Source organism: Phacochoerus africanus, chromosome 15 (genome assembly GCF_016906955.1).
Source record: "Phacochoerus africanus isolate WHEZ1 chromosome 15, ROS_Pafr_v1, whole genome shotgun sequence".
Taxonomy (NCBI): Eukaryota; Metazoa; Chordata; class Mammalia; order Artiodactyla; family Suidae; genus Phacochoerus; species Phacochoerus africanus.
Window position 1 is genome coordinate 129,759,737 of NC_062558.1, and position 25,801 is coordinate 129,785,537.

General features: G+C 38.1%; 1 protein-coding gene across 8 annotated transcripts; it reads right to left on the minus strand.

Moving 5' to 3' along the window:
• Positions 1-465: 465 nt before the first annotated feature.
• TIAL1 (TIA1 cytotoxic granule associated RNA binding protein like 1) lies at positions 466-23,824 on the minus strand. 8 transcript variants are annotated; one of them, XM_047761525.1, is made up of 14 exons: positions 23,606-23,740; positions 21,404-21,471; positions 20,847-20,908; positions 16,449-16,545; positions 10,385-10,483; positions 10,089-10,143; positions 9,844-9,931; positions 7,885-7,960; positions 6,305-6,413; positions 5,896-5,991; positions 5,711-5,795; positions 5,362-5,485; positions 4,867-5,006; positions 466-3,275 (listed from the first exon to the last, which is right to left on the minus strand). In XM_047761525.1, the coding sequence occupies exons 4-14, from the start codon at positions 16,458-16,460 to the stop codon at positions 3,149-3,151; spliced, it is 1,011 nt and encodes a 336-aa protein (XP_047617481.1). In that variant the 5' UTR covers positions 16,461-16,545; positions 20,847-20,908; positions 21,404-21,471; positions 23,606-23,740; the 3' UTR covers positions 466-3,148. The 8 variants fall into 8 exon arrangements, with proteins under 8 accessions (XP_047617481.1, XP_047617480.1, XP_047617478.1 ...); XM_047761524.1 differs by having other exon boundaries at positions 10,385-10,534; XM_047761522.1 differs by lacking the exons at positions 20,847-20,908; positions 21,404-21,471 and having other exon boundaries at positions 10,385-10,534; positions 23,606-23,812.
• Positions 23,825-25,801: the final 1,977 nt, after the last annotated feature.

Consider the following 25,801-nt stretch of genomic DNA (forward strand, 5'->3'; position numbering starts at 1 on the left):
CACATACTAAAAGTGCAAATTCAATGTTTATATCATATTAAATGGAACCCCAAACGCTAACTTTGAATAAATAGATAAGATTTAAATTTGGGTATACCTGCTAGAGAGTGTCTGTCTATATATTAAATTTTTCTACTTTGTCTGTTGAATGCAATCTTTACTCACAAGTACTACCAAAGATCAATTTAGAAATGGTAAAATTATGGTTCCTATTATTTGTGGACTCTAATGAGCTCTTACTATATTAATATTCAACAGAGCATACGTCTTTAGAAGGATGCAAATTTCTACTCCATATCCAGAAATTAAATTTAATCCAACAAAGTAAACAGATTTTATCACTTACACGAAAGACAGAAATAGGTCCTGGATATATATAAACACTCTACATACCTTATTAATAACTTAAAATGGAATTGCAGCCTGGAAGGAATAATTATATAATAAACGACAATAAGAAAAAGCCACTTATATAGTCTCGTCTTTATTGAAAGACTTACTTCAACTGTGGTTTACAGCTTTGGCTTAAGTTGGCCAGTCATTTCAGCCTCTCACTGCCAGCAGGCATAAAAATCAAGTGGTCATGGCATGGGAGGGGAAATACTAGTAGAGAGATTAGAGCAAGGGAGATGGCAGTCAGAAACACATCACCAATATAAATCAGATCAGAAAATGATTATGAAATAAGAAACATTTTCTTGCATGCCAAAGAATCTCTGCTGATGTTTTTAATGAACATGGAAAAGGCAACGATTCTTAGGCTTAAACTGGATCAAGATAGCACTGACTTCAGTTTGTATTATGGCCTTCAGTCTGCGTTAGCTTGACAGTTGTATTTTAAAGTGGTGCATTTCATTTGGATAAGTAGCTTTATATTTTAAAAGCCATTTAATATGAAATAACTTCCATCACCTGAACGCAGCATGCAGTCTCGGTCGTCCGAATTAAGATGAAGGACACTTCAGTCATGTTTACTATGCAGTATCACTGGTCTGGGTCATTTTATTAAACTGTGGAGCATACAATCAGGAAACACCGAAGCTATATTTAGCTGGTACTGCAATAAGCTACTTAATTTACTGGCAGACCAAAAAAGGCAAACTGAGAGTTTAATAGGCTTTTATCAATATATATTAAAAAAAATCTTTAATTCAAGTTTCCCATATGTTTAAGAAATGTTTAACTAGGAGGCATAACTGATATAATTTGAATGTTCTCCTTATAAAATATAAAGTAACTTTTCCATAACATCCCCCAAAGATGCTAACCATGAACAAAAAACTAAGGGTAAATTTTAACATAAGAGTGTAATAATAGATGAGTACTGTGGTTAAAACTAAAGTGCCATAAAAAATTTGGCCTGAAAATGAGTAACTTCAGACCCTGTAAAATTTTATGTTTAATACATTTCTAAATGGGGGAAGAAGGAAAACACCAAAATTATTGTGGTCACCAATTTATAAAACCATCATTTTAAAGCAAATTGTAGCTCCAAACATTTAAAAAATAGTATTTTGTGGGTGCTATTTGCATCTTATTACTTAACTGTAGAGTTTTCTCATTTTGGTGTTCAGGCCTCAAAACATTTCAAATACACTGCCTAAACATATGCACCCCCTAGCTGTCAGAATTCAAATACATAGGATTTCATCTCTTTTACATTCCTGTTACGATAGAAATTTGAGACAGATTTTATCCACATGGCCTGAAAAATACCTCAAAAGCAAACATCAATCATATACACCTACCCAATCAATTCGTTTACTAACTCTGCACACATACAACTCAGCCTCTGTTCAGGCTTATCATCCCATGCACACTACCCACAAGGAAAAAAATTAATTAAAAATAAAAGTCACAACTCTGTGTACTAGTAAATTGAGTATCCAATTATAAATTGGTACATCAAAGTGTCTAAGATTTTTTTAAGCAATTTTGTTAAAAAAATTCTTGGGCAAAATATATCTAATTTTAAAAAACACCCCAAGATTTTTTAAAAAACAGTTGTACTTTACAACTTATAGGAACCTTGAAATAGGTTTACAAGGTTTTAATCAAGGTATTTACATACCAACTGATGTAAAGCAAAAAAAGAAAAAAAAAATCTAATTTTCAATGACATTTTAAAATGTACTAATGAATCAAAGATTTATATGAAATTAAAGTTAAGGCTTTTTCTGTATAGTAATTTGTATAATTTTAATTTTACATAGTAGCCAACCTTGGAAATGTCAGTCTTAAACATTCTTATTCATCCATTGCATTCAATGCAGTGGAGTGTGTTAAGTGTTACTTCAAATAATTACATTACTGCTACTTCTATGTTGAAGCATGCTTTTTAAACACTGTATTCAATTATTTACAATGTATATCATTTAAACTTCATGTAAAAGCATAAGTATGACTGACTTTAATATAAACACCATACTTTGAATTTTCCCCCCAAAATGAAATGTAATTCACTACAGCTTTAATAATCAACACTTTTTAAAGTTTTAAAAATATGTCTTAATGTGGACCACCAACATTTGCTCAAGTAACTGAAACAATGCTGTCCCTTATTTAGATGGCAAATTTCTTTTGTCAGTCTGGCTTCGGTTTCTTTAGGCACAGAGATAGTACTTCCTCCAAAGCGACTTCAAAATCATGCATATCTTCTCAATATCACACTTTTTTCTGCTGACTTCGAATGTGGTCCACCTCAGAGGAGGGGAAGGGAATATCAAGGTTCAGGATGAACTCATATGTTATTCCCAGTTTTTCACAATCCTCCCTTTTTTGCTCTTTTAAAAACACAGTGAGTTAAAATACTGAACAGCAAGATAAAAATGGAATAGTATCTAAGAATCAAAATGTATTACCCATTTCTCCTATTATATCAAAATTTGTAGTCAGAATTGTCTTTATTGACTTTATTTTAGTTTTTGTACACAAAGAAAAATCATGTTCATATCCATCATGAACAAAAACTTAAAAAGGCAGAACTAGAAGACATGTGTCCTTCACCAAAGCAAAGCTGTGCTAAAGGTTCCAAACATTTCAATTTTTAAAATAAATATTTTCATTTTCCGATGTCTACTTTCATGTCTTCAGAATGTCACAAGGAAACTGAAGCTATCATGAATTACATTTTGTTTAGAGTCCCAGCTCACTGTGTTTGGTAACTGGCCATGCCATATCCAGCCTGGTTGGGAGGAGGTATTACAGGGGGAGGGGCTTGTCCTTGGGGAGGCTGAGCACCAAATCCACCCATCCAAGCAGCTGAAGGTGATTGACTTGCAAGGAAGAAGAAAAAAAAAACTTTAGCAAACACAGAGAAAAAATTATCTACATACATTTATGCAAAAATCAAGCTGAGTTATAGAATAGACAAGAAATCAACATACCTACAACAAAGAGCAAAGAAATAAATGACACGTCATCCACATATGCGAAGTACACACTCCAATATCAGTCTTAAATTTGTGCTTAAATAACAACATAATGACTTCTACAAAAAGTATCAAAAGTATCTCAAAACTGATTCTTAAAAAATGACAAATGATTCAACACTTCATCTACTGCAAGGTGTATGACGCGTGTACTGCATACACACATGGTATATTGGTTTATAAGCAATTTTTTTTTTTTTTTTGCTTTTTAGGGCTGCACCTGCAGCATACGCAAGTTCCCAGGCTAGGGGTCGAATTGGAGCTATAGCTACCGGCCTGTACCACAGCCACAGCAACACCAGATCCTTAACCCACTGAATGAGTCCAGGGATTGAACCTGCACCCTTATGGATACTAGTTGGATTCGTTACCACTGAGCCACAACAGGAATTCCCTATAAACAATTTTAAAGACACAAGTTCACATTGGAAAGAGAAGGAATTGGTGAAAATAAAGGTCTGGGCTGGTCTGGGGGAAAAAGTAAAAGGGACCAACACAATCTATCAACAAAGGAAGAAAAGCAAGCTGCTTTGTATCAGATAAATCTCAGAGACTTCTCACACAAGCCAACAGGCATAGATCATTACATTTCTGAACACACCTAGACAACGATCTTTTCCAAACAAAAATAAACAAGTAGATAAAATAGTATATTAGAAATGTAGGGAGTTCCCATCACGGCACAGAGGAAACAAGTCTGACTAGGAACCACGAGATCTTGGGTTCGATCCCTGGCCTCACTCAGTGGGTTAAGGATCAGGCATTGCCATGAGCTGTGGTGTAGGTCGAAGACGCGGCTCGGATCTGGCGTTGCTTGCAGCTGTGATGTAGGCCGTTAGCTGTAGCTCCAATTAGACCCCTCGCCTGGGAACCTTCACATGCTGCGGGTGCGGCCCTAAAAAAGCAAATTAAAAAAAAAAAAAAAAAAATCTAAGAGTTCCTGTTGTAGCTCAGCAGTAACAAACCTGACTAGCATCCATGAGGACACGGATTCGAGGCCTTGCTCAGTGACTAAGGATCTGGTGTTGCCACGAGCTGTGGTGTAGGTCACAGATGCAGCTCAGCTCTGGTGTTGCTGTGGCTGTGGTGGAGGGTGACAGCTGCACTTCCAATTTGACCCCTATCCTGGGAAGTTCCATATGCCATGGGTGCAGCACTTAAAAAAAAAAAGAAAAAGAAATGTAAATCAAATTCTACCAACTGCTCACAGAGATAGGAGGACACACCAAATGTTATTACCCCAACCTCCCTTTCTACCTAGATAATAAAAAGCAAATTTTTAGCATTACAAATCCTTTTGCATAAGGTTTCTACAATGCCTGTACATGCCAGATAGTTCAATGTTTAAGCAGACTCTCCTTAGAAAAACACACTTTTTAATTCCTTTTGTCACAATCATATCTATTTCCATTCTAGAAAAATTCAAACAACTCACTCTACTCCAAATCCTTGTTGATTCCATGGCTGCCCGTATACTCCGTAAGGTGGTACTTGCCACCCATTTGCCATATACTGTCCATACTGTTGTGGATTTCCATAAACTTGGCTCCACTGGCCCCACTGACTATAGTCGACCTAGGAAAAAGCGAATTACTGTTTTAGGGAACAAGAAAGAAAACACAGTATTTGAAGAAAGTGGGAGACAAGGAAGAGAAAAACTAAGTAAGCACCCTTATGTGAATAGGACTCTGTTATTTATCATTGTCTAAGTTTATTGGGGTGGTGACACCTGTGAAAAGAAAGTATTAAGATTCAGTTAATACCACAAAATAATCACTTTTGAAATAGCATTAACAAAATCAACTGAAAGCAGCTAAATGCTTTTTTGTTGTTGTTTTTCACTTTGTTTTCTTTTAAACGGTGTTTCTAAAGCTTTTATGTAGATATGTCAGATGGAAACCTTAAAAAGTGCTATGAAAAATCGAATTACCTGTTGGAAGTTTTTAGTCATATCAGGAGATTCTTTACCCCAATAGCATTTAACAACATGTCCTTCGATCGTAGTACCATTCACTGAGACAATGGCATGGGCTGCACTTTCGTGGGTGGAAAATCTAAGAGAAAGAGAATGAGGTTTTTTTGTTTTTGATTTTTTAAAAGAACTTAGTAATACAGAAACTCATTAGTTTATAACTAAAGTACATGATGAAGGTAGTTTATAGTTCTACACTGCAACGAAGTCCTAAAATAACAAACTCTAATACCTGAAGGGAACAAATGATATAACTGAAAGAAATGGATCAAATGTACACGTAACAAAACTATACGTAGAATTTTACCTGACAAATGAATAGCCCTTCTCCGGAAAAACTCTGATTTCCATAATTTGCCCAAATGGTGAGAATGTCTGTCTCATAAGCTGATCTGAAAAACAAAAACATACAAATAATTTAAGGTTCATGTTATCATGAAAATGCTAACAGTGCAGCTCCAGAGAAGGGAGTTAGAAAACCAGACACTATACCTGTTAACCCAGAAGCAATTCCTCCACAGTACACAGTACAATTTTTTGGACTTGACTGGTTTACTACATCTTCAAATCTCAACTGCTTAGTGTTATCTACATGCAGAAAAAAACCAAAAATGTTGGTAGTTATACAGCACTGTGAAACTAATTACTGTATACTATTAAGATGTGCCTCAATGTAGGGAGAAACAGAATTTTTTCTCTTGACGCTATGATTTGACCTGTAAAATCTGCTGATTCACAACTCCAAATATACTTACATCAAAGCCCAGTTACTTTCAGACAATTACACTGAAGATGAAATGAGTCTTGGAATACTAATAAAATTCAAATTTTAAGAAATTAAGACTAAACACATGATTTTTTGAGGTATCCATAAAAACATGTAAAGCAGACATTTTCTTACTTTCTTGTGTACTTTTAGGTGCAGGTGGTTTACGTGTGGCCCAATTGGTTCTGATCTGACGACCACCCAACCACTGACCTCCCATATGCACAATTGCATTTTCTGCATCCTACAGAGAAAAAGAGAGAAATAAAAAAAGAGCAATTACAAACACAGAAAATGGTGGTATATAAGACCCAGAAAGATGAAACAAAATGCTGGCACCACTGGATCCAATAAATCTTATCAGTAAATGAATTCACTCAGCATCCTAAAATAAAACTGAATTTCACAAGTGAACTGAACTCGAGTGATTCATTAAAGCCATTTTTATACCAGGACAGCATTTAAGCATCAAGAAAAATTTATAATTTGGGAGTTCCTATTGTGGCTCAGCGGTAATGAACCCAACTAGTATCCATGAGGACGCAGGTTTGATCCCTGGCCCTGCTCAATGCTGCCTCATTGAGCTGTGGTGTAGGCTGCCAGCTGCAGCTCCAAATAGACCTGTAGCCTGGGAACTTCCATATGCCACAGGTACAGCCCTAAAAAAAGACAAAAAAAATCTGTAATTCAAATATGCAAAGAAAAATCACTCCCACTGATTACCAAAAAAGGACAAAGTTTTCAAATATCTTAATTTAACGGTTGATTTGTAATATAACATTTTTACTGAAGAATATCTAAAAAAACTCTTCAACCTACTCCCCCAATCTACATTCTAGTAACAATAGATTTTGACTATAACACAAGATTTAAAACTTAAGACAAAAGACTTCTGCATTATGATTTAGAATGCTGTAAAAGGGCTGCCAATAATTTTTCTTTCTCAGCAGCATCTGTGGCATATGGAAGTTCCCAGACCAGGGATCGAATGTGAGCCAGACCTGCAACCTACGCCAACAGCTGCAGCAACAATGTATCCTTAACCCACTGCTCCACAGCAGGAACTCCCCAAAGCCCATTTTATTATCTGATGCTATATTTAATGTGAATACTTAAGATATTTTGGTACCCCTTTCTTAAATACATGCAAAAATCAGGAGGAATTGCTTAAATTTTCATTTACACAATTTGCTGTAGTCATTAATATCCCACCTACAAAAATATGAATAATTAAAAAGCTAAAACTAAGATTTTTGCGGTTAAGATAAATATAATTTAACTCCCTTCCAAATTCTGAGATTAGCTCATCTGTTCCAGTTTTGAGCTTTACTTTTATCACACATCTTATTGTTACCAAGTCACAAATGCAAACTAACACTCTGTAAGGAAGAATATAGGTATGTATCAACCTCTATTTTCCCAGTTATTTCCAAGCTTACAAATGAAAAGAACAAACTATACCCTATTATTAAAACAGACAAAGCTACACAATAGTTGTTTGTAGGCTTTTTTTTTTTTTTTTTGGTCATGCCTGCAACATGTGGAAGTTCCTTGAACTTGTGTCACAGCAGCAACCCAGGCCACTGTAGTGACACCACCAGATCCTTAACCCACTTTGCCACAAAGGGACTCCCAGTTGTTTACAGTTAACATCCAAAAATATTTATTAATGACTAAGTCTTGTATTAAATTTAAAATGAGTTAAAAAAACATACCAGTTTGTTATAAAAAGATACAAAGCCATAGCCTTTAGATTTTCCAGTTGCCATATCTTTAACTACTCGGGCATCCCTGTGAAAAGAAGCACAGCTAAATGAGGGAAGTAAGAGTCATCCTCAAAATAAAAACTAAAAGGAACCACACACACTGTATTGTGAGCATTTTTTTAAATAAAATTTCAGTTAGCCCTAATTAACTACTGCCATTCCTGAACTCTCCCTAACGCTTCTTTACCTGTTAGAAAAAAGCAGTAGGACAAAAACATGTAATAAACATGCAACCTAATCAAATAGCCTGTGCTTTCTAAACTAAATGCTCAAATTTGAAGATTAATAGGAACAATAGTTTCCTTTTCTAATATTCTATCGGCTAGTGTCCTCTAAGGTTTACTGCTTCTATAAATTACTGTAACAATGCTAACTACTTTACCATGCAATTTCTAAATAGTTAAATGTCTTCTGCCTAGTGATACAAAATATATGAAATATTAAAAAATTGAAAAAGAGGAAAAAATAGGAATTAAAAAGGCATACATGGCCTGTTAACAGATTTCTTTATTTTTCTTGGTCAATTCTCTACCATCATTTTGGAGTTTGGGCAGCTGTAAATTTTGAAAAATTGACATTTTCAGAAATTTAAGAAAGGAGAATAAAAAACTAACAACAATGCTAAGCACACCAGTACGAAAACAACAAATTTACACAGAAATTTTAGTGAGTAAGTTAAAATGATTGGAAATATAGAACTCCACTGAATATAGAATGTTAAAATGTAAATACTAAAATATGTATATATAAATAATGTATAATAAGAATAAATAGAAATGAGAAAAAAATCTACAACTGAGTTCCAGTGTGCACAGTTCCTTGCAGTTAGCCTTCAAGATCCTGTCCATTCTTATGAGCAATTCTGCAAAATAACCAGAATGCTATTACTTTTAATTGTGACTTGGACTTCAGAAAAACTGCAGGTCTCAGGTATAAATAAAGATTGAAAAACAGCAACCTTTATTATTTTTATATTGATTTTTAAAACAGTACTACTTACCACACTTAGAAATTAAAAAGCAAAGCAAATATCAGAATAGAAAATTAAGAATTAAATCTATCAATAAACTCTATAGAACAACAAATTATAGAGAGAAATGTATTGTTGTTCTTAGTTGAAGCATTTCTGTAAAGTAGTACTAAAACATTAAATTTAAATCCACAGGAAATAAAGTGATTTTAATCAGAAAGATAAACTATGACAAACATTTTATCAACTTGTAACCACTTTTAATTTCCCAATATAGTTGATAAAGTAACACAGTGAAATCTGATCATAAACTTTGTTTAAAAAAAATCAAATCACAATTGGGCCCTAACAAGCAGAATCAAATACCACTAACAAAAAAAAAAAAATCTACTGATTAATCCCACATTTATGGCTCAGACATTAAAACATTTCAATACTATAATAGTGCTATTTTTCACCTAAAATATCAAAACACATTTATCATTATAATTAAACATATACATTTCTAATTTCACCACAGCACACCCCAAAATTTACCTACTTCCCCCACTTATAAACTCCTATAAAAGTTTAATACACAGTATAAATCACATTTATTTTTGTTTAACCCATTTCTTTAACCACCAAAATCTGAAAACATTTGACAAAAAGCTAGATTTTATAATAGGTTTTATCACCCAACCATCTGCTTTAAAGATAACAAACAGAATTACTTAAAAATTTTTAACATGTTATACACAGGATTAGATGAAAACAAGACCCCAAAACACTGAAATGACATTAACATTTTCAACAACACCTACTGATCAAAAAAACAAACCAAACAAACAAACAAAAAATCACACTAACTAGGGAAAGAAAATCTTAGTTCTGATACAAGTTAATCATATACAATCTTGCCTATCACTACTGGGTATAGTATTGATTATGATACTTACGATATTTTACCAAAGGGGGCAAATGCTGATTTGATATCTTCTGTTGTAATTTCTGGACTCAAATCCCCAACAAACACGTGGAAATGATCTGAAATCAAAGCATTTGGCAATCAAATACTTAAGAAGTTAGCGACGAAATCTTTCTTAGGCAACACTAAAGGAAGAAAAAAACCCTCTTTGAGCTGGTAATGCTGCCAGGATAATTTCAGAACTCTTCCACAGTAAAATGCAGCAGAAGTACTTACTGGAAGTATCTTTTTTCTGGCTACTTGGTGTTGTTGCCCAGTTTACTTTGACCTCCTAAAAATAAAGATTATATTTAATACAATTATTAGGTATTTCACTGTGAATCATAACACTTACCACTTATTAAATCATTTATCAAGCAGGATTATTTTGGTAAAAGTACTAGGCTGAATAAAGCAAAACCATCACTTGGCAAAGCTGAATATTTGTTTAAAAATTTGCTAAAGGAAGAACACAAAACAACCTGACATGCAAATATATACATTCATAAGGTGCCACCATTCTATTATCTTACCTTTCCCAAAATTTTTCTCCCATTCATAGCAGCTAATGCAGCAGCTGCATCTCTGTGTTCATAAAATTCCACAAAGCAATATGGGTCATTGCTTGTATGCTGCAAAACAGAAAATCCAACAGAAGAGTTGACCCTTCTGCTATCGGGTTGCTGAGAAGAAAATCCAGGAAAAAACATTACTGATAGCTAGGAATGTACGAGGTGAGACTGCACAAGCTTATGAAAGCCTAACAATTTCAAAATAAAATTTACACCTACAACTGACTATGCACCTCAGAATACTGTTGTACTCAAACAGAACTACAAAGGAATACAGAATCAAGACTATCAGTATTAAATCGAAATACAAAATTCTGGTGAAGTATGCTGAATATAAAATAGAAGTTTATATTAGACCAAACAAAACCTCAAGTTCAGATTTGATAGATGAGGACCACTCCTTACCACTGCTCTTCTCTCCCAACATTATTTTCAAAGGGATGAATTCTACTTATGCATCATAATCCTTCATAAACTGTATCCCATGACTATAAAAAAATACAGAAATGAACCAACTTTACAAACTTTACTCCTGATGAAACTAGGATTAGTGCTATATATGATGAGATGAGATTACGTATTTCTTTTCTGGATAAGGAAGGAATGAGAGTGAAAACAGAAGAAATTCAGATTATAACCAGCTGCTGAAATGAATTCCCTACCTTTTAAAATCTTCGAAAGCACTAGAGATTCTATTCACTTTGAATCCGGTCTTCCAAAGACCAAAAAAATATACATACTAGTGACGAAGAAAAGATTTTCTGAAAATGTGTGTGAATAAAATATTCTAAGACAAAGCTACAATTTTATATCACAAAAACACCAATGTAAGAAATCTTTATTTTTATATTCTGCAATACTATGCTTGATGGTCACTGTCAAATAGATATTTATAAGGACGATGAGAAAGTACCTAAAGTATAGCAAGTGTATCATCACTATCAACCAAAATGGAAATGAATTTTATAAGAATATAACCTACACTGAATAGTTATACCACCGTACAAACATATTTTTTAGATAAGGTTAAAAATATCCATCACTGTAACACACCCTAAAAAACATTCAAAATGTAGAATTCCAGTTGCACTTACAAGGGATTAAAATACCAGATAAAATAAAGCTCTTTCAACAACCACTGTTTTTCATTCCAGGAAAGTTTTGGAAGAAAAATCCAAAATAAGACGTCTAAAACAATAGTGGTGAAGCAACCAGAAGGCATTTCCTTGAGAGAAAAAAAGTGTAATCATTAATACTGACAAGAATACTATGGGCTCCCATACAAAATCCTACTGTTGTAGCCACGTGAATGCTGTTCTTACAAGGCAGAGAAAGGAAATAGAAAAGAGGCCAAATAGAAACGCACTCAAATTCCTCTCGTAAGAGTTAACACTTACCAGTGACATTCATTGAAGGATTTAAAGGCAAAGAAGAAGCTAAATTGTGTTAGCTGGAGTTCCCATCATGGCTCAGCAGAAATGAATCTGACCAGTACCCATGAGGATGCAGGTTCGATCCCTGGCCTAGCTCAGTGGGTTAAGGATCCAGTGTTGCATGAGCTGTGGTGTAGCTTGCAGACACTGCTCAGATCCCACGCTGCTGTGGCTGTTAAGCGTAGGCTGGCAGCTACAGCTCCGATTAGACCCCTAGCCTGGGAACCTCCATATGTCGTGGGTGCAGCCCTAAAAAAAATAAAACAAAATAAACAAATTGGTGCTAGTCAACTTCTCCTTTGACTCCTACCTTTCCTGCCCTAAAGATCTCTAAGGAAAACACTGATCATTGTAACAAAATACACAGAAGTCTAACTAGTAACCTAGATCCCATTCAATGTACATACGTGCATGTACACACACATTCCACTACTATATTTACATCACACTGCATTTTATCTCTCTGAAGATACCACTGATTTTTGTCACCTCCCACCTGCCAGAAATGTTAAAGTTTAACATTCGCCTTAGAATTGATAATATATACTTACGACAGGGCAGGCTAGAATCTAAGATAAACAGTAACTAAAGTAAAAAAAAAAAAAAAAGTAAAATTAAGGGGAAAAAGATTTTGCATTTATTAAAAATAAAATTTATAAAAAGAAAATAATACTCTAGAGTTCCCTGGTGGACTAGCAGTTAAGGACCTGCCATCACTGCTGCAGCTCGGGTTCCATTCCTGCCCTGGGAACTTTGGTATGTTGCAGGCACAGACAAAAAAACACCAAAAAAACAAAACCCGCAAATAAAAAACAAAATAATAGTATGTACTAGAGTCCACACCTTTGCAAGCTTCCCATTTACACCACCACCAAGTAACACTCTAAAATCAACTGTGTCCTTATTCTGGTGTTGTCACCAATTTTTTTTCTTTTAGGGTCACACTCGTGGCATATGGAAATTCCCAGGCCAAGGGTGGAGTCAGAGATCCAACTGCTGGCCTATGCCACAGCCATAGCAACACCAGATCTGAGCCTCGTCTGTGACCTACACCACATCTCATGGCAATGCCGGATCCTTAACCCACTGAGAGAGACCAGGGATTGAACACACATCCTCATGGTTACTAGTCGGGTTCGATTCCACTGAGCCACAATGGAAACTCCAACTGTCACCAATTTTTGTTGGATGACATAAATGTCAAGAGAGAGAAAATTTTACAACTATTTACAAGTTCAAATGTAGGAGTTGTAGAACACAGGTAAGTTGTGAAAGTTCATTTCAAATCCCTCTACCCCTCAAGTGGCTGTGCACACACAAGTTAAAAAACAAAAACTGCTAAAATAAATCTTTATCTAATGTTTCTCAAACTCTCCTCCTCTTCTAAACATTCTCCTGTAGATTCTACCATATTCTCTTGGTTTTCCTGTTTCCTCACTGGAGGATCTTTCCGAAGGTATCTCTTCCTCCTAAACTCAAACTATAAATGTCACACAAGTGTTGAGATGCTTCAGGGCTTGAACTCAGACCCCTCTACTCTTCTCTATCAGCACTTTCTAGATATAGGAACTAGACCATATTCAGTCCCATGGCTTCAAATACCCCTGCAAGCTAGTATCATCAACATGGGTCTCTGTTGGTCTCTCTTTTGTCTTTTTAGGGCTGCACCCATGGCAGGTGGAAGTTCCTAGGCTAGAAGTCAAATCTGAGCTGTAGCTGCCAATCTACGCCATGGCCACAGCAACAGCAACGTTGGATCTGAGCCACATCTGTGACCTACACTGCAGCTTGTGGCAACCCCAGATCCACAACCCACTGAGCAAGGCCAGGGATCGAACCCACATCCTCATGGATACTAATCAGGTTCTTAACCCAATGAGCTACAATGGGAACTCCCATCTCTTTTTTTTTATGGCCACACACATGGCATATGGAAGCCACCAGGGGCGGGGAATGAATCTGAGCCACAACTGTGACTTACACCACACCTGCGGCAAAGTCAGGTGCTTTAAGCCACTGCACCAGGCTGGGGATCAAACCCGTGCCTCTGCAGTGATCCAACACACTGCAGTCGGATTCTTAACCCAGTGCACCACAGCGTGAACTCCTTAGGGGTCTTTCTTGATGTCTTCCTTTCCCTGTATCCCACAGCCAAGCCAGTCCTATTGATTCTACCTCCAAAATATATCCCAAATTTATCTCCCTCTATGTCTGTGGCTACCACCCTAAAGAACAAGCCCTCCACATCATCTATTACCTAGACTAGTGAAATTAAACCCAGCTGGTTTCCCTCTCCTTCCACTCTTGCCCCTTCCAATCTATTCTACATACAACACTCATTTTCCAAAGAGAGTAATATTTAAAATGCAAATAAAGAGTACTTCAACAGCCTGCTTTTAAAAACCCTTCCTGCAATCAGAGTAAAACCTGAACACTCTTGTCATGGCCCCTACTGCCCTAGTGATTCTGGACCCTGCCTGCCTACCTCGTTAGACTCATTTCTCACCATTCACCAGGTTCCAGCCACTCTGGTCTTTGGTTCTACAAATATACCAAGCTCATTACCAACTCAAGGCCTCCAGCTTTTAATGTAGATGGTGCCATCCTGTCATTCCTGTCTCAGCTCGAAGAGGTGATTTCTTGATTTCTTCCTTCCTTCCTTTCTTTTCTTTTTTTAGTTGTCTTTTTTGCCTTTTCTAGGGCTGCTCCCGAGGCATGTGGAGGTTCCCAGGCTAGGAGCCTAATCAGAGCTGTAGCCGCCGGCCACCAGAGCCACAGCCAACGCGGGCTTGCTTTCTTCTTTTTTAAGGGCTGCACCCACAGCACATGGAAGTTCCCAGGCCAGGGGTCCAATGGTAGCTGTAGCTGCCAGCCTATGCCAAAAGCCACAGCAAAGTGGCATCCAAGCTGCATCTGCAACCTACACCACAGCTCACAGCAATGCCAAATCCTTAACCCACGGGGAGAGGCCAGGGATCGAACTGGAGCCCTCATGGATACTAGCTGGGTTTGTTACCGCTGAGCCACAGTGGGAATCCCTGAAGAGGTGATTTCTGATAGTACTCATCACATTGGATCCCACAGCAAACATCCAGTCTAATAAGACTCATTTGTTCTTTTAAAATTTGATTTGAAGCAAATGTTTGCTGAAGAGAGATTTCTAGACCACAAACCATAACCAAAAAGCCTCAACATTAAATCAGGGAACTTTAGTTCCTGTCTCCTTAAGAAATTGTATTGTTACATTCACAAAATAGATGCCAACTGCAGCAAGACACCTTTCCCCTCACCACCCAGCCTACAGAGCACCAACACTCCCATCAACTGTTTTATTCTCTTGATAGCTCTTATTCCTATCTGGAATTATCTAGTTTACCTGCTATCTACAAGACTCTCACTAATATACAAACGCTGGGACCCTCACTGGTCTACCTCTGCATTATGCTTTGAATAGTGCCAAAACAAAGTAAAATTTCGATTAATGAGAGAATGAATATAATCAAAGGCAAGAAGGAAAGAAGATATAATATAACACAATGATGATTATCATTAGTTACAAAAGATCAAAAGGCCAATTTGCTTTGTAGGTTTTTAACAGTCCTGGCATCTCTTAATCCCATTTGAAACTCTAGCCTTGTTACAGTTTCTGTCTTTTCCCCTATCTCCCAAACACTCCTGCCCTCTGTCTATCAGGCGAGATCAACACTCTTCTACCTGGAATCCCTTCTTCCTCAAATTCCTATCTAGTCAGTTTCCACAACTATCCCTTTCAGTTTTCAGCCTAGACACTGAATCCTCCAGGGATCCTCCCCTGACCCAAGACTATGGACCCAAATGCTTCCAGAGCACTTGAACCTGTCAGTTTCCATAGCATTTATTTTCCTCTATCATTAGTGCTTGCTAACTCCTCTGTCTCCCTCATTAGACTGGAAAATTCTATGGGGCTGGAACTGTCTTATTCATCACTGTATTTCTAGCACTTATAGTGGTATCTAGTACATACTAGTACCCCCCCCCAAAGTGTTAATAAACAAAAAAGAAAAAAACAAACTGAAACACATGTCACTGGGCACTGCTACGGTCTTTACCAAGAAAAGATAAAAAGTAAGATTTTTTTGGAAAAAGAAGAAAACAATTATTATCCCAACAACTTAAATTCCTATCTACATAAAGCTGTTCAGTCAGTATTTACTAAAAATGTTCAAATTTGTTGTGTAGCACTATGCGCATAATAACCTCATGTTTTACACACACCAGTTCCTGAACTTCAAATGTAACACTCCTGTTGGAAATGTACGAAACATCATCTAGTTTTTCAACATTTTGAGATACACTCTAACAATTTTTATAAGCAGAATCACCTGAAGATAACTACATCACAAAGAAGCATTTGAGAGTAACAGCACAGAAACTTTGTCCTCTCAAATAAAACTCCATTCTAAACTTAGTCTGTCAGCCAAATCAAATAAGTCAACACAACAAACAAGAATCTATCTAGTAACTCGAGGTTTAAAACAGTACTAATTGACTCATGTATCTTAAAATGTTAAACACATGCTATCTGACAACACGTGGAACTGGGAGGATCTTACCTCTGTTATCATTTTACAGCTTTTACAGGGTCCAATCTGACTGAATAACTGAAGAATAAGAACTTCTGTTACATCTCTGGAGAGGTTACCTACGTATCTGTACAGGAAGGAAAAAAAATACTGTCAGCGATCTTCCTTCAGCTCTGGTTCTAAAACTTTATCATTTAGTTACCAACTTTTTTTCATTTTAACTTCCTCTGTCTTCAACAAAATTTTTCCAATTAAGCCTGATCCTTTGAATATTAACTCTCATTTAGGAAAGCAATAATTGTTCTCAGGCTACTAAAACATCACTTCAAAAGACTTTATAAAGAGCAAATCGACGTGACCTTGCATACCCCCAAAGCATAGCATTCCACATACCCTATATGTCATTTTCTCATCTTGTTAGAAAAAAATAATAAAAATTTAAACCGGTATCAACTACAATTTCTAGATGTCAAACACGATTCAAAATAACATACATACACACTCTACCAATACTGATTAAAACACCTGAACAGAGGGATATCAGACAAAAGGTGAGTTTATCTCAGACCCCCCCCCTCAACCAAAGCAATTACATGAACAAAGAGCAGAATTAAAGTTATAGTAAAACACACAAGAGACTGAAGGGTTTTGTTCTGTCCTGCTATTAGGATTGTTATTGGTGCTATGTCTTCATTGTTTTGTTTCAGGAGAGCAGGGTAAATTATAAAACCTTCTAGTCTAAATGTATCAGAATCAACAAAATACATTTTTATGTAGATAACAAAGCAAATATAAAGATTTCTTTAGAAACTGGGAGAAAATCTGGAGATTCTAGAGATCTCTTGTGGTGCAGCGGGTTAAGGATCTGTCATTGTCACTGCAGCAGCTTAGGTGGCTGCTGTGGTGCAGATTTGATCCCTGACCCGGGAACTTCCACATGCAGTAAGTGCAGCCACACACACACACACAAAAAGAAATTTCAGGAAAAATTTAAGACAAATCCAGGTATATTTTTGACTACAACATATCTAAAGTTTGGATTTTTTTTTTTAAGATTACAAATGGAATATATGTGTTTTATATAAAAAATTTAAATACAGATAAATGTATGGAGTTCCCATCATGGCTCAGCAATAACAAACCTGACTAGTATCCATGAGGACTCAGGTTCGATCCCTGGCCTCGCTCAGTGGGCTAAGGATCCAGCGCGGCTGTGAGCTGTGGCATAGGTCACAGACACAGCTCGGATCTGGCCTTGCTGTGGTTGAGGTGTAGGCGGGCAGCTGTAACACTGATTCGACCCCTAGCCTGAGAACTTCCATGTGCCAAGGGTGTGGCCCTAAAAATTAAAAAAAATATAGTTAAGTTTAAAAGAAAACAAAACAAAACAAAACACTACCCAAAGGTAACCACCTCGTACCATGGATCTATCCTAATTTAGCTTAATAAACTTTTAAGCCTCTCTAATACTCAGTATGTAATTCCTAAACCTCACATATTATGATCCTCGTAAACCAAACAATATCTGTAAAATTTAACATAGTTTCTTCTGGAAAGTAGAAGGGCAAAAGTTTTACTTTCCTAGCTATACTATATAACATATGGAAACTGTGTACCGAGACCAATATAAGCCTTACATCTATGGGTGCCATACTTTTAGAGATATTCTGAAAGAGAAACAGACTGAGAAAAGTAAGGTTAAATGTCAAAAAAAAAAAAAAATCTGACTAAGTATGAATTGCCATTTTCTTCTTCAGCTAAGAATTTCGTTGCAATGAGTGCTAATAACTTTAACATGCTTTAAAACTAAAACAAGTCCAATGTTACTTAAATGGGAGACTAAACCAGTGACAAACTAGGCACCTTTTTGTTATATTTAAAGTAGAGCAGATCCATTGAAAGGCATACTTTTTCTAGCAGTCATGAAAGGTTATAGGCTTATGAGCTAGTCAGACAGTAGTCTTTATTTAAATAAAAAACAAAACAAAACAAAACTCATAGGGGTTTGTGAACGTGTTGAATTTCCATGGAATTTCTCTTCGTACAAGGTAGACCTATCTATAAAGAAAATGAACAGAGACCATGAATTGGTCTCTGAAGTGTAAATACTAATCTAACCTAAAGTGCTACTTATTTCTAACAGAATAAGAGTGGATAAAAATGATTTTCACATATCAAAGTTAATTAGTAGCAAAGTTAAACAGAATCATCATCTTAATATAACAAATTTTAAATGACTTAAATAATTTTATTTTTTTTGTTTTTTTAAATGACTTAAATAATTTTAAATCTCTATGACTGTTTAAACATTTTTTTCCAGAAAAAAAAAAAAAACTGCATAGGCATTTACCTTACACACCTAACAGTCACAATTAAAGCTATTACTGTTCCATAGGATTTTTAGTCCAAGTCAACCCATTTCCAATCATAGGATTTTTAGTCCAAGCCAAATGTGCCTCTGAAGAATTTCTAGAGGCACATTTAGATACATTAATTTACATTTTAAGTACCAATAACAAAGAGCAAAATGTTAATCTAAGATTAGATTGTCACAAAATATTTATAGAAAAAGTCCACTTTTCAGGTTTCCTATTTTTCAAATTATCTCCACTAAAAGTTCAATGGTAAAGCAGCAAATTCTTAAAACTAATATAAAAATGGCCTTCCATAACAACTTGTAGAACATCTTAATTTACTAAGATAAAAAGGATATAATTCACCATATAATTCACCTTAATTTTACCCAAATCTGACATTTTCCTTTACTCAAGAGTTCTGTAATTCATTCCTCTACATTTGCCATCATCGTAATACTTAATAAGAAACATTTTATAGTTTTAAAAATACTATACTATACAGCTTAAGGACCTTGACATTATCATAAAATTATCTATCCCAAAATAAATACTAACAAAAATATTTAAGGCAAATGTTCAACGCCCAATTTAGTAAAAACATCACCTCTTGGTAGTACACTGAAATATTATCTTTTTTTTTCTAAATCACATATAGTTTTTACACTTAACTTTCTTTTTACTCTGGATATAAAGTAGTCACTACATTCTAACGTTCCAAAGGTTTAAATATAAAATCTCTACTTGAAGAATATACACAAAATAACAGAAAAAGACAAATGGCTCAAACTCATATTGAGGTCAATTCAAAGAGTAAACACTTATGAAATTCCAAAATGATTTTTAACTCAAGGGAGGGGTGGCACGTACTATATAGGTCTGTTTTGTTTTCCAAGAACAAGAACTATTGGAACTAAAGCATTAATAATGGAAAATGATGCCTTTATCCCTAACAGGGTAAAAATCAAATTTGAGACTAGAACTTGGCAGTTTCACAGCAGGCAAAAGTTCACATTGCCAAACCACTTCCTATGTCCAACTGGGCAGAATTTTAAGTTAAGAACATCATGCCTTTCAGAAGACTAATCATACTTTTCCACACTGAATGTGCTCTCACTCTAAAAAGATTAGCCCTGCAAAAGCTGAAATTACCAGCACTTTTACACAAGATACTAAAGCTAAATTTCTAAAAAAGTAACATTTTTGCTTTTGTTCTTTAAAGTTCCTATATAAAAGGAGATTTTGCAACACTATCCTTCAATGGGCCTCTAAGCAACAGGATCAATCTGTCAGATGTTTCATTTTAGAAAGGAGGCAGGGTGGAGGAAGGGTGCAGGAGGTACAAGTGAGACCTGCTACATAAGGAGGATCAACACACATACACATTTTAAAGAAACAGAATGTGATTAAATTGAATGGGAGGCTTAATTACAGCCATATTATAGCCAAATCCATGATACAGCTAATCAATTTTATAATGGGATTTAATAGTATTTACTTCTGCTATTGCCCTTCTTAGAGGTTCAGATCATGCTCTAAACCAATGGTTTAATTCCTCCTTTGGACTGACCCTCTTATCAGGAAGAACCCAGCCTTAAAAGGTGGCATTGCATAACATGGTATAATCCCAGATCCACAATTCCTACTACTCATTTTGGTGTATCAAATAGATGAAGAAAATAAATTAAACTACAGTTGAACACTATTACATTTTAATGTGGTATATAACACATTCAGATATACCATGGATCAAATCACTGCACTCAAAGTTACTACCCACAACACAAATCTAAAATGTGGGTCCTACAAGCTATGTGTCAGTCAATCCACCTCCAACACCAGTGTTAACACAGCAAGATCTCATTTGCTTGGTTTTTTTTTTTTAGATCCCAAGTTATCCAATACATGTTACCCCCCAAAAAATGTCAAAGGAGAACAAAGAATATCAGAAAACAGACCTTCAAAGCAACTATATGACAAACTTAAGGCTCAACATCAAAGCAATTCTATACCACTTTAAATACCATCAAATAAATTAGTAATACTGTAGGATAATGAATATTTAAAGACCTACCTAGGCTATAAACACCATATTGTTTTCTGATGATAGAACCATATGTCTTAGCTTGTGTGTGTCTGCAGGAAAAAAACCTCACTAGTAACACACAGGCATTTTAAGGAAACAGTTTAAGATAAACTTGTTAAGAGTACATTCTTTAAAACATACTAGCCACTTGAAAACCTAATCCATAGATAACAATGTAAAATAAAAGAAGGATGGCCATAAATAAACAAAAAACTCTACCAGGTATCAGCCTCTAGTCACTGTCAATGCTTTTATCACGTTACTTGTATCTAAAAGAACTTTTAGAAAAAATACGTAAAATGAACATTTTAAAAGTTATGCATTATTCTTATTAAAATCTGACAAAAATCCAAGTGTGAAACATTTGCTTTTATCTCAAAATTTTACATTTGAAGGTTTTTAAAAAAATACATAAAAATCAGCAGACTGCACCACATATGACAGTCACGTCTGCCTAAAATTTTAAATCAATCAGGACTTTAAAAAAATGGACTTAATACTAATTTAATGAAAAGAAGTATAATCATTGTAAAATATTTGAGTACCTCTTATGTTCCAGGCAGTGAACTAAGTGCTGCAGGGGTAAGACCTAGGAAGATGTAGCAGTCCTTGTCTAAAAAAAAAAAAAAAAAAAAACCCTTCCCATGGAGAAGAGTGGGAGAAGGAAAAAGGAAGACAGAATAGTAAACATGTACTGACATACACGTACAATGAAGCTCAAGATGTTTCTTTACTTATATGTATACATGTCACATTTTTTAGACAACTGTAAACATAGACAAGTTAGGTGTGTTTCTGAGAAAGAACAGGAAATTGGAGAAGGTAGGGGTAAGAAATAAGTGACACAAAGACGTTAGCTTATTAGTCTATGGCCTAAGGTCTGATGGAGATGAAGACAAGGCAGATGCAAAGACAGCGATACGAATTAAAGGTACTGAAATAGCATATTATTTAGCACAAAACCAAGAATTCTTCATAAGGAAGAGACAGATACAGTTAATCAGAAATGTGCCATGAAAATTTACCAATTATTCAGTAGCTATTAGGATGCAATGGTGACATTTCAGATTTTTAAATACAATGTAACTTTTATCTTTATTAAATACATACTAGCTAGACCTAAATCCAGCTTTCCCAGATGCTTCCATCAAAGAACACACTGCTAACTAAATACCAAGTCTTGACTTCAACAGATGTTAGGGGACAAACTTCATGTTTGTCCCAATTCTCTCTCTTCTGGGAAAATAGAGCAGAAATGGAAGACAACACAAGACATAAATACAAAACTTCTACCAAGCAGGCTTTCCATTCAAGTATTTGATGTGCTTAAGTTGGCCTCAAATTCTCAAAACAGTATAGCAGATACTTTAGTGAGACATTAAAGAAATAGGAATAAAAAAAATGCAACCCCCCCCGCCCCAACAAAATGAAAATCCCAACTATCAATATTGAACATAAGACATCTATTTTCTGGACTGAGCAATCTTTCTTTGGCAGGAGTAGAGATCAGAAACTAGTCAAACTTCCTGAGCACCCGTCCACCTGCATCTATTCCCCAAAAAGTAATTACCCCATCAGACAGCAGAGCCAAGTGAACTATGGTCATATAAATACCAGGCAGAGGCGAGAGAAAACAAAAGCAGCGTTCTGACTGACTCCTTGTACTCGAAGCAGGTGTGTTGAGCTTCGTAAGGCGAGGAAAACCCAGTGCCCAACTTAACACATTTAATTAGACTCACACTTAAAAAAAAAAAAAATGCAGGAAAAAAGAAAGGAGTGCCACACTAGTTGGAAAGGAATGCAAACGCTGAGTCATCACTCTTCATTAGGAAAGGAAGGAAAGCGGTGGGAAGATGAAATTCATTCATTACATTTGGGCTTCAGGGTAAAGAGCAACAGCAAGGTGGAAGAAAAAGCACTCAAAACACACACATCGAATAGCTGATAAAAATATCATTTTATCCAACTCCGAAGGGCTCGACGCACAAATAGATTAGGTATTTAATAGAGAAGGTAGCACCAATAGAGCAAAAAGCTGTTTAACAACTGGTTGTCAGTTTAGCGTAGGTAGCGCTCAAAGTAAACTTCGTCATCCAAGAAAGGAAAGATGCTCCGGCGGCAAGAGGCATCCCTTTTGCACTTCAAAAGTAGCGGGCGCTTGGCGAGTGTTTCTGACAGCGTGGGCGGGGGCACGTGGGGCAGAAAGAGAGTAGGGGCTTGAGTGGCGGAAGAGTGTCCGGCTTCCTCGCAGAGCTTAGCTTGGGAGAAGAGCCGGGAGCGACTGGAGCTGGGGACGTGGAGGGCGTGAGTGCTAATTCCTCGCAGCACGCAGGGGATGTGGCCGCAGTCCCACCCCCAGTCCCACCCCCACCAGGCCCAGCCCCCGTGGGGACCGGCAGCTCCCGGCCCAGCCCAGGGCCCCCAAAGCACAGGGGGAGCAGGAGCTCTCCCGGGCCTGACAGACTCTGCCGTGCAAAAGCCCGGCTCAGGACGGGGTTGCAAAGAAGGGCGCGAGAGGAAAAGGTCGAAACTAGCCCCGGACCCCAGGAAGTGACTGTGTTTGGGGGAAGGGAGGGCTTCCTTCCCAAGGAAAAAGGGACAAATGAGGAATGCACTTCGCGTCCGCGCCACCCCAGCTAGGGAGCCGCCGAGAGTCCTGGCTTCGGCCCCGCTCTCTTGCTCCCTCCCATAGCATCCCGCAGTGCCTGGGCCTCTAGGCGCCTGGCACCCCCCGTCTGGGTACTCACAGAGTCCGGGGCTGCCCGTCGTCTTCCATCATGGTGGGTGCGACGGAGCGATCCCGGGACAAGGGGGAGGGCAGGGCTGGGGAAGGGAGGGGGTGGGGAGGAAGGGGAGGGGGGCTCCGGGCACCGGCTGGGGACAGAGGAAAAGGCACCGAACCCTGCTCTCGGGCTCTCTCCCCCCAGCCCGCTCCGGACACTGCGCTCCAACCAGGAGGAGCTGGAGGAGGAGGAGGATGAACAAAATGGCCGCCGCCACCAGCCAGGCAGGAAACGGGGCAGAGCGCAGGCGCGGCCCGCCAGGTCACCGCTCAGGCCAGCCGCGACGGCCTGAAAAAGCGGATAACTGAGTGGGAACAAAAGGGGCCACTGAGGAAACCTCGTGCCCGGTCACGATGGATCACGTCGTCGTTATTCGCCGGCTGGCCAGCGAAACCCAGCCAGCTCAAGAAGAACTCGAGAAAAAAGAGAACCGCCGTAAAACTGAAGTCTCTGGGAATTGTGGTCCTGGAAATGAGAGAGGTAAGCACTTCCCCGGAGGACTTCTGGGAACTGTAGTCCTGAGGAGCCGGAGCCGCTCTGGGAAGCGAAGAAGAGACTTCTGGGTAGTGTAGTCGTACGTGAGACGTGCGGCGACCAGGAAGTCGGCGTGCTGGGAGGGGAGGGAGAGAATAAAAGCGACGTTAAAAGGCCGGGAATCGAGCTGGGAAAAAGCGGCGTCGGAGAAGTAGACTGCAAGTCCCATAGTGCCTCGCGCTGGGGGCTGTCCTAGGACTGCTTCAGGCATTTTAAGGCTCTTCTGTTGGCTCAGCGTGGGCTGCTGCTCCGCCTCTGTCCAGCCCAAGAGCGGTATCTTCAACTGCGGCTAATGCGGTCCTCTGGCTCCGCGTGGCGTCCCAGCCCGCAGGCCTTTCTGGCCCTCCTCTATTCATCAAAACCGCCCGCCCGCGGTCGCCAACTGCCGCCCCGCGCGACGAGCGGAGGGGCTGGGGGGGACCTCCGGCCCAGCGCTGAGCTGGAAGCTGCGCTCGCCGGGGCCCCTCCGGCTTTCTCAACAGCCCGCCGATTCCTCCTCTGGGCGTGTTTTCCCGCAAATAGGTATTCTACCCTGGGTAGACGGCTTCTTCATTCGTTATCTCATCGGATAAGGGGGTCAAAAGAACAGCCCTCCACTAAGATGACTCATCGAGTTGGTGTAAAGAGGGCGATAATGCCCTTCTGCCCCTCATTTAGTTATTAGAGTGAAAGTCTTTGGGCAGAGACGTGCACAGACTTAAGATTGTGTTTACAGACATCCCTCCATCCATCATATGGACGGGGATGAAGTCTTGCTCGAGTATGTGGGAAACCCCGTTCAAACTGGCTACGTAACCTTGTAGAATTTGTTTTTTTCACCGGCGGCAGTTCACCCTACGCTCCCACTCCTTCACCCCACCCCCAAGCGTCTTTGGGAGAATGCTTTTGAGCTCGTACCCCCTCTTGTAGGTTAGTGAAGTGAAGGATAATAACGGCGAAGAAAGGTTTTTCATCCTGTTGCCAGAGCTAGAAGGTCCCAGGTAAACTGTGCCTTGAGAGTTGGTATTATAAACACTACCACTGACTCCTAATCCTGTGATGGGAGTCAACCGTGCAGCAAAAACGTTGTAATGTCAATATGGGGAGGAAGGAGGGGGGGTTCAACCTGGAAGGCTTCATAAGACCTTGAGAAGAGAGTTGAGCCCCCTGAGTCAATGGGAACGTCAAGGGGCACCGAGGCCAGGACCCATGGGTAAAAAAAATGTATGGGTTTGGTTGGGGGAGAAGTGGGGGAAGGCATGGAGTAGGAATCTGGAGAGCTAAGTTAGAAAGGTGGGCAAGGGTTTTATAGCACCATGTTGTTAAAGATGGGTACCAGGCTGAGGAGTTTGGGCTTTGTCTCCCAATCAATGAGGAGCTATTCAGAGGTTTTATTTTTAATTGAACCGACATCCAGAGCTGTAACCATCATCATCCAATTCATCCTTGATCCACGCCCACTGTGTTAATTTCCTATTGTTGCTGCCACAAACTTAGGGACTTAAAACAGGACTGTATTAGAGTTCTGGAGGTCAGAAGTATGAAATTAGTTTCACTGGACTAAAACCAAGATGTTGGCAGGGCTGGTTCCTTCTAAAGTCTCTGGGAGAATGGGCTTCTTGCCTTTTCCAGCTTCTAGAAACCGTC

What these genes read in the sequence shown, in the direction of transcription:
- TIAL1 (XM_047761522.1), bottom strand. Translation starts at nt 23,637, where the DNA reads ATGATGGAAGACGACGGGCAGCCCCGGACTCT. An exon ending in GGAGAAAAATTTTGGGAAAG is followed by an intron (nt 10,144 to 10,384) that starts GTAAGATAATAG and finishes CTTTATTTTTAG; the next exon opens with GAGGTCAAAGTAAACTGGGC. An exon ending in GCCCCCTTTGGTAAAATATC is followed by an intron (nt 7,961 to 9,843) that starts GTAAGTATCATA and finishes TTCTTTTCACAG; the next exon opens with GGATGCCCGAGTAGTTAAAG.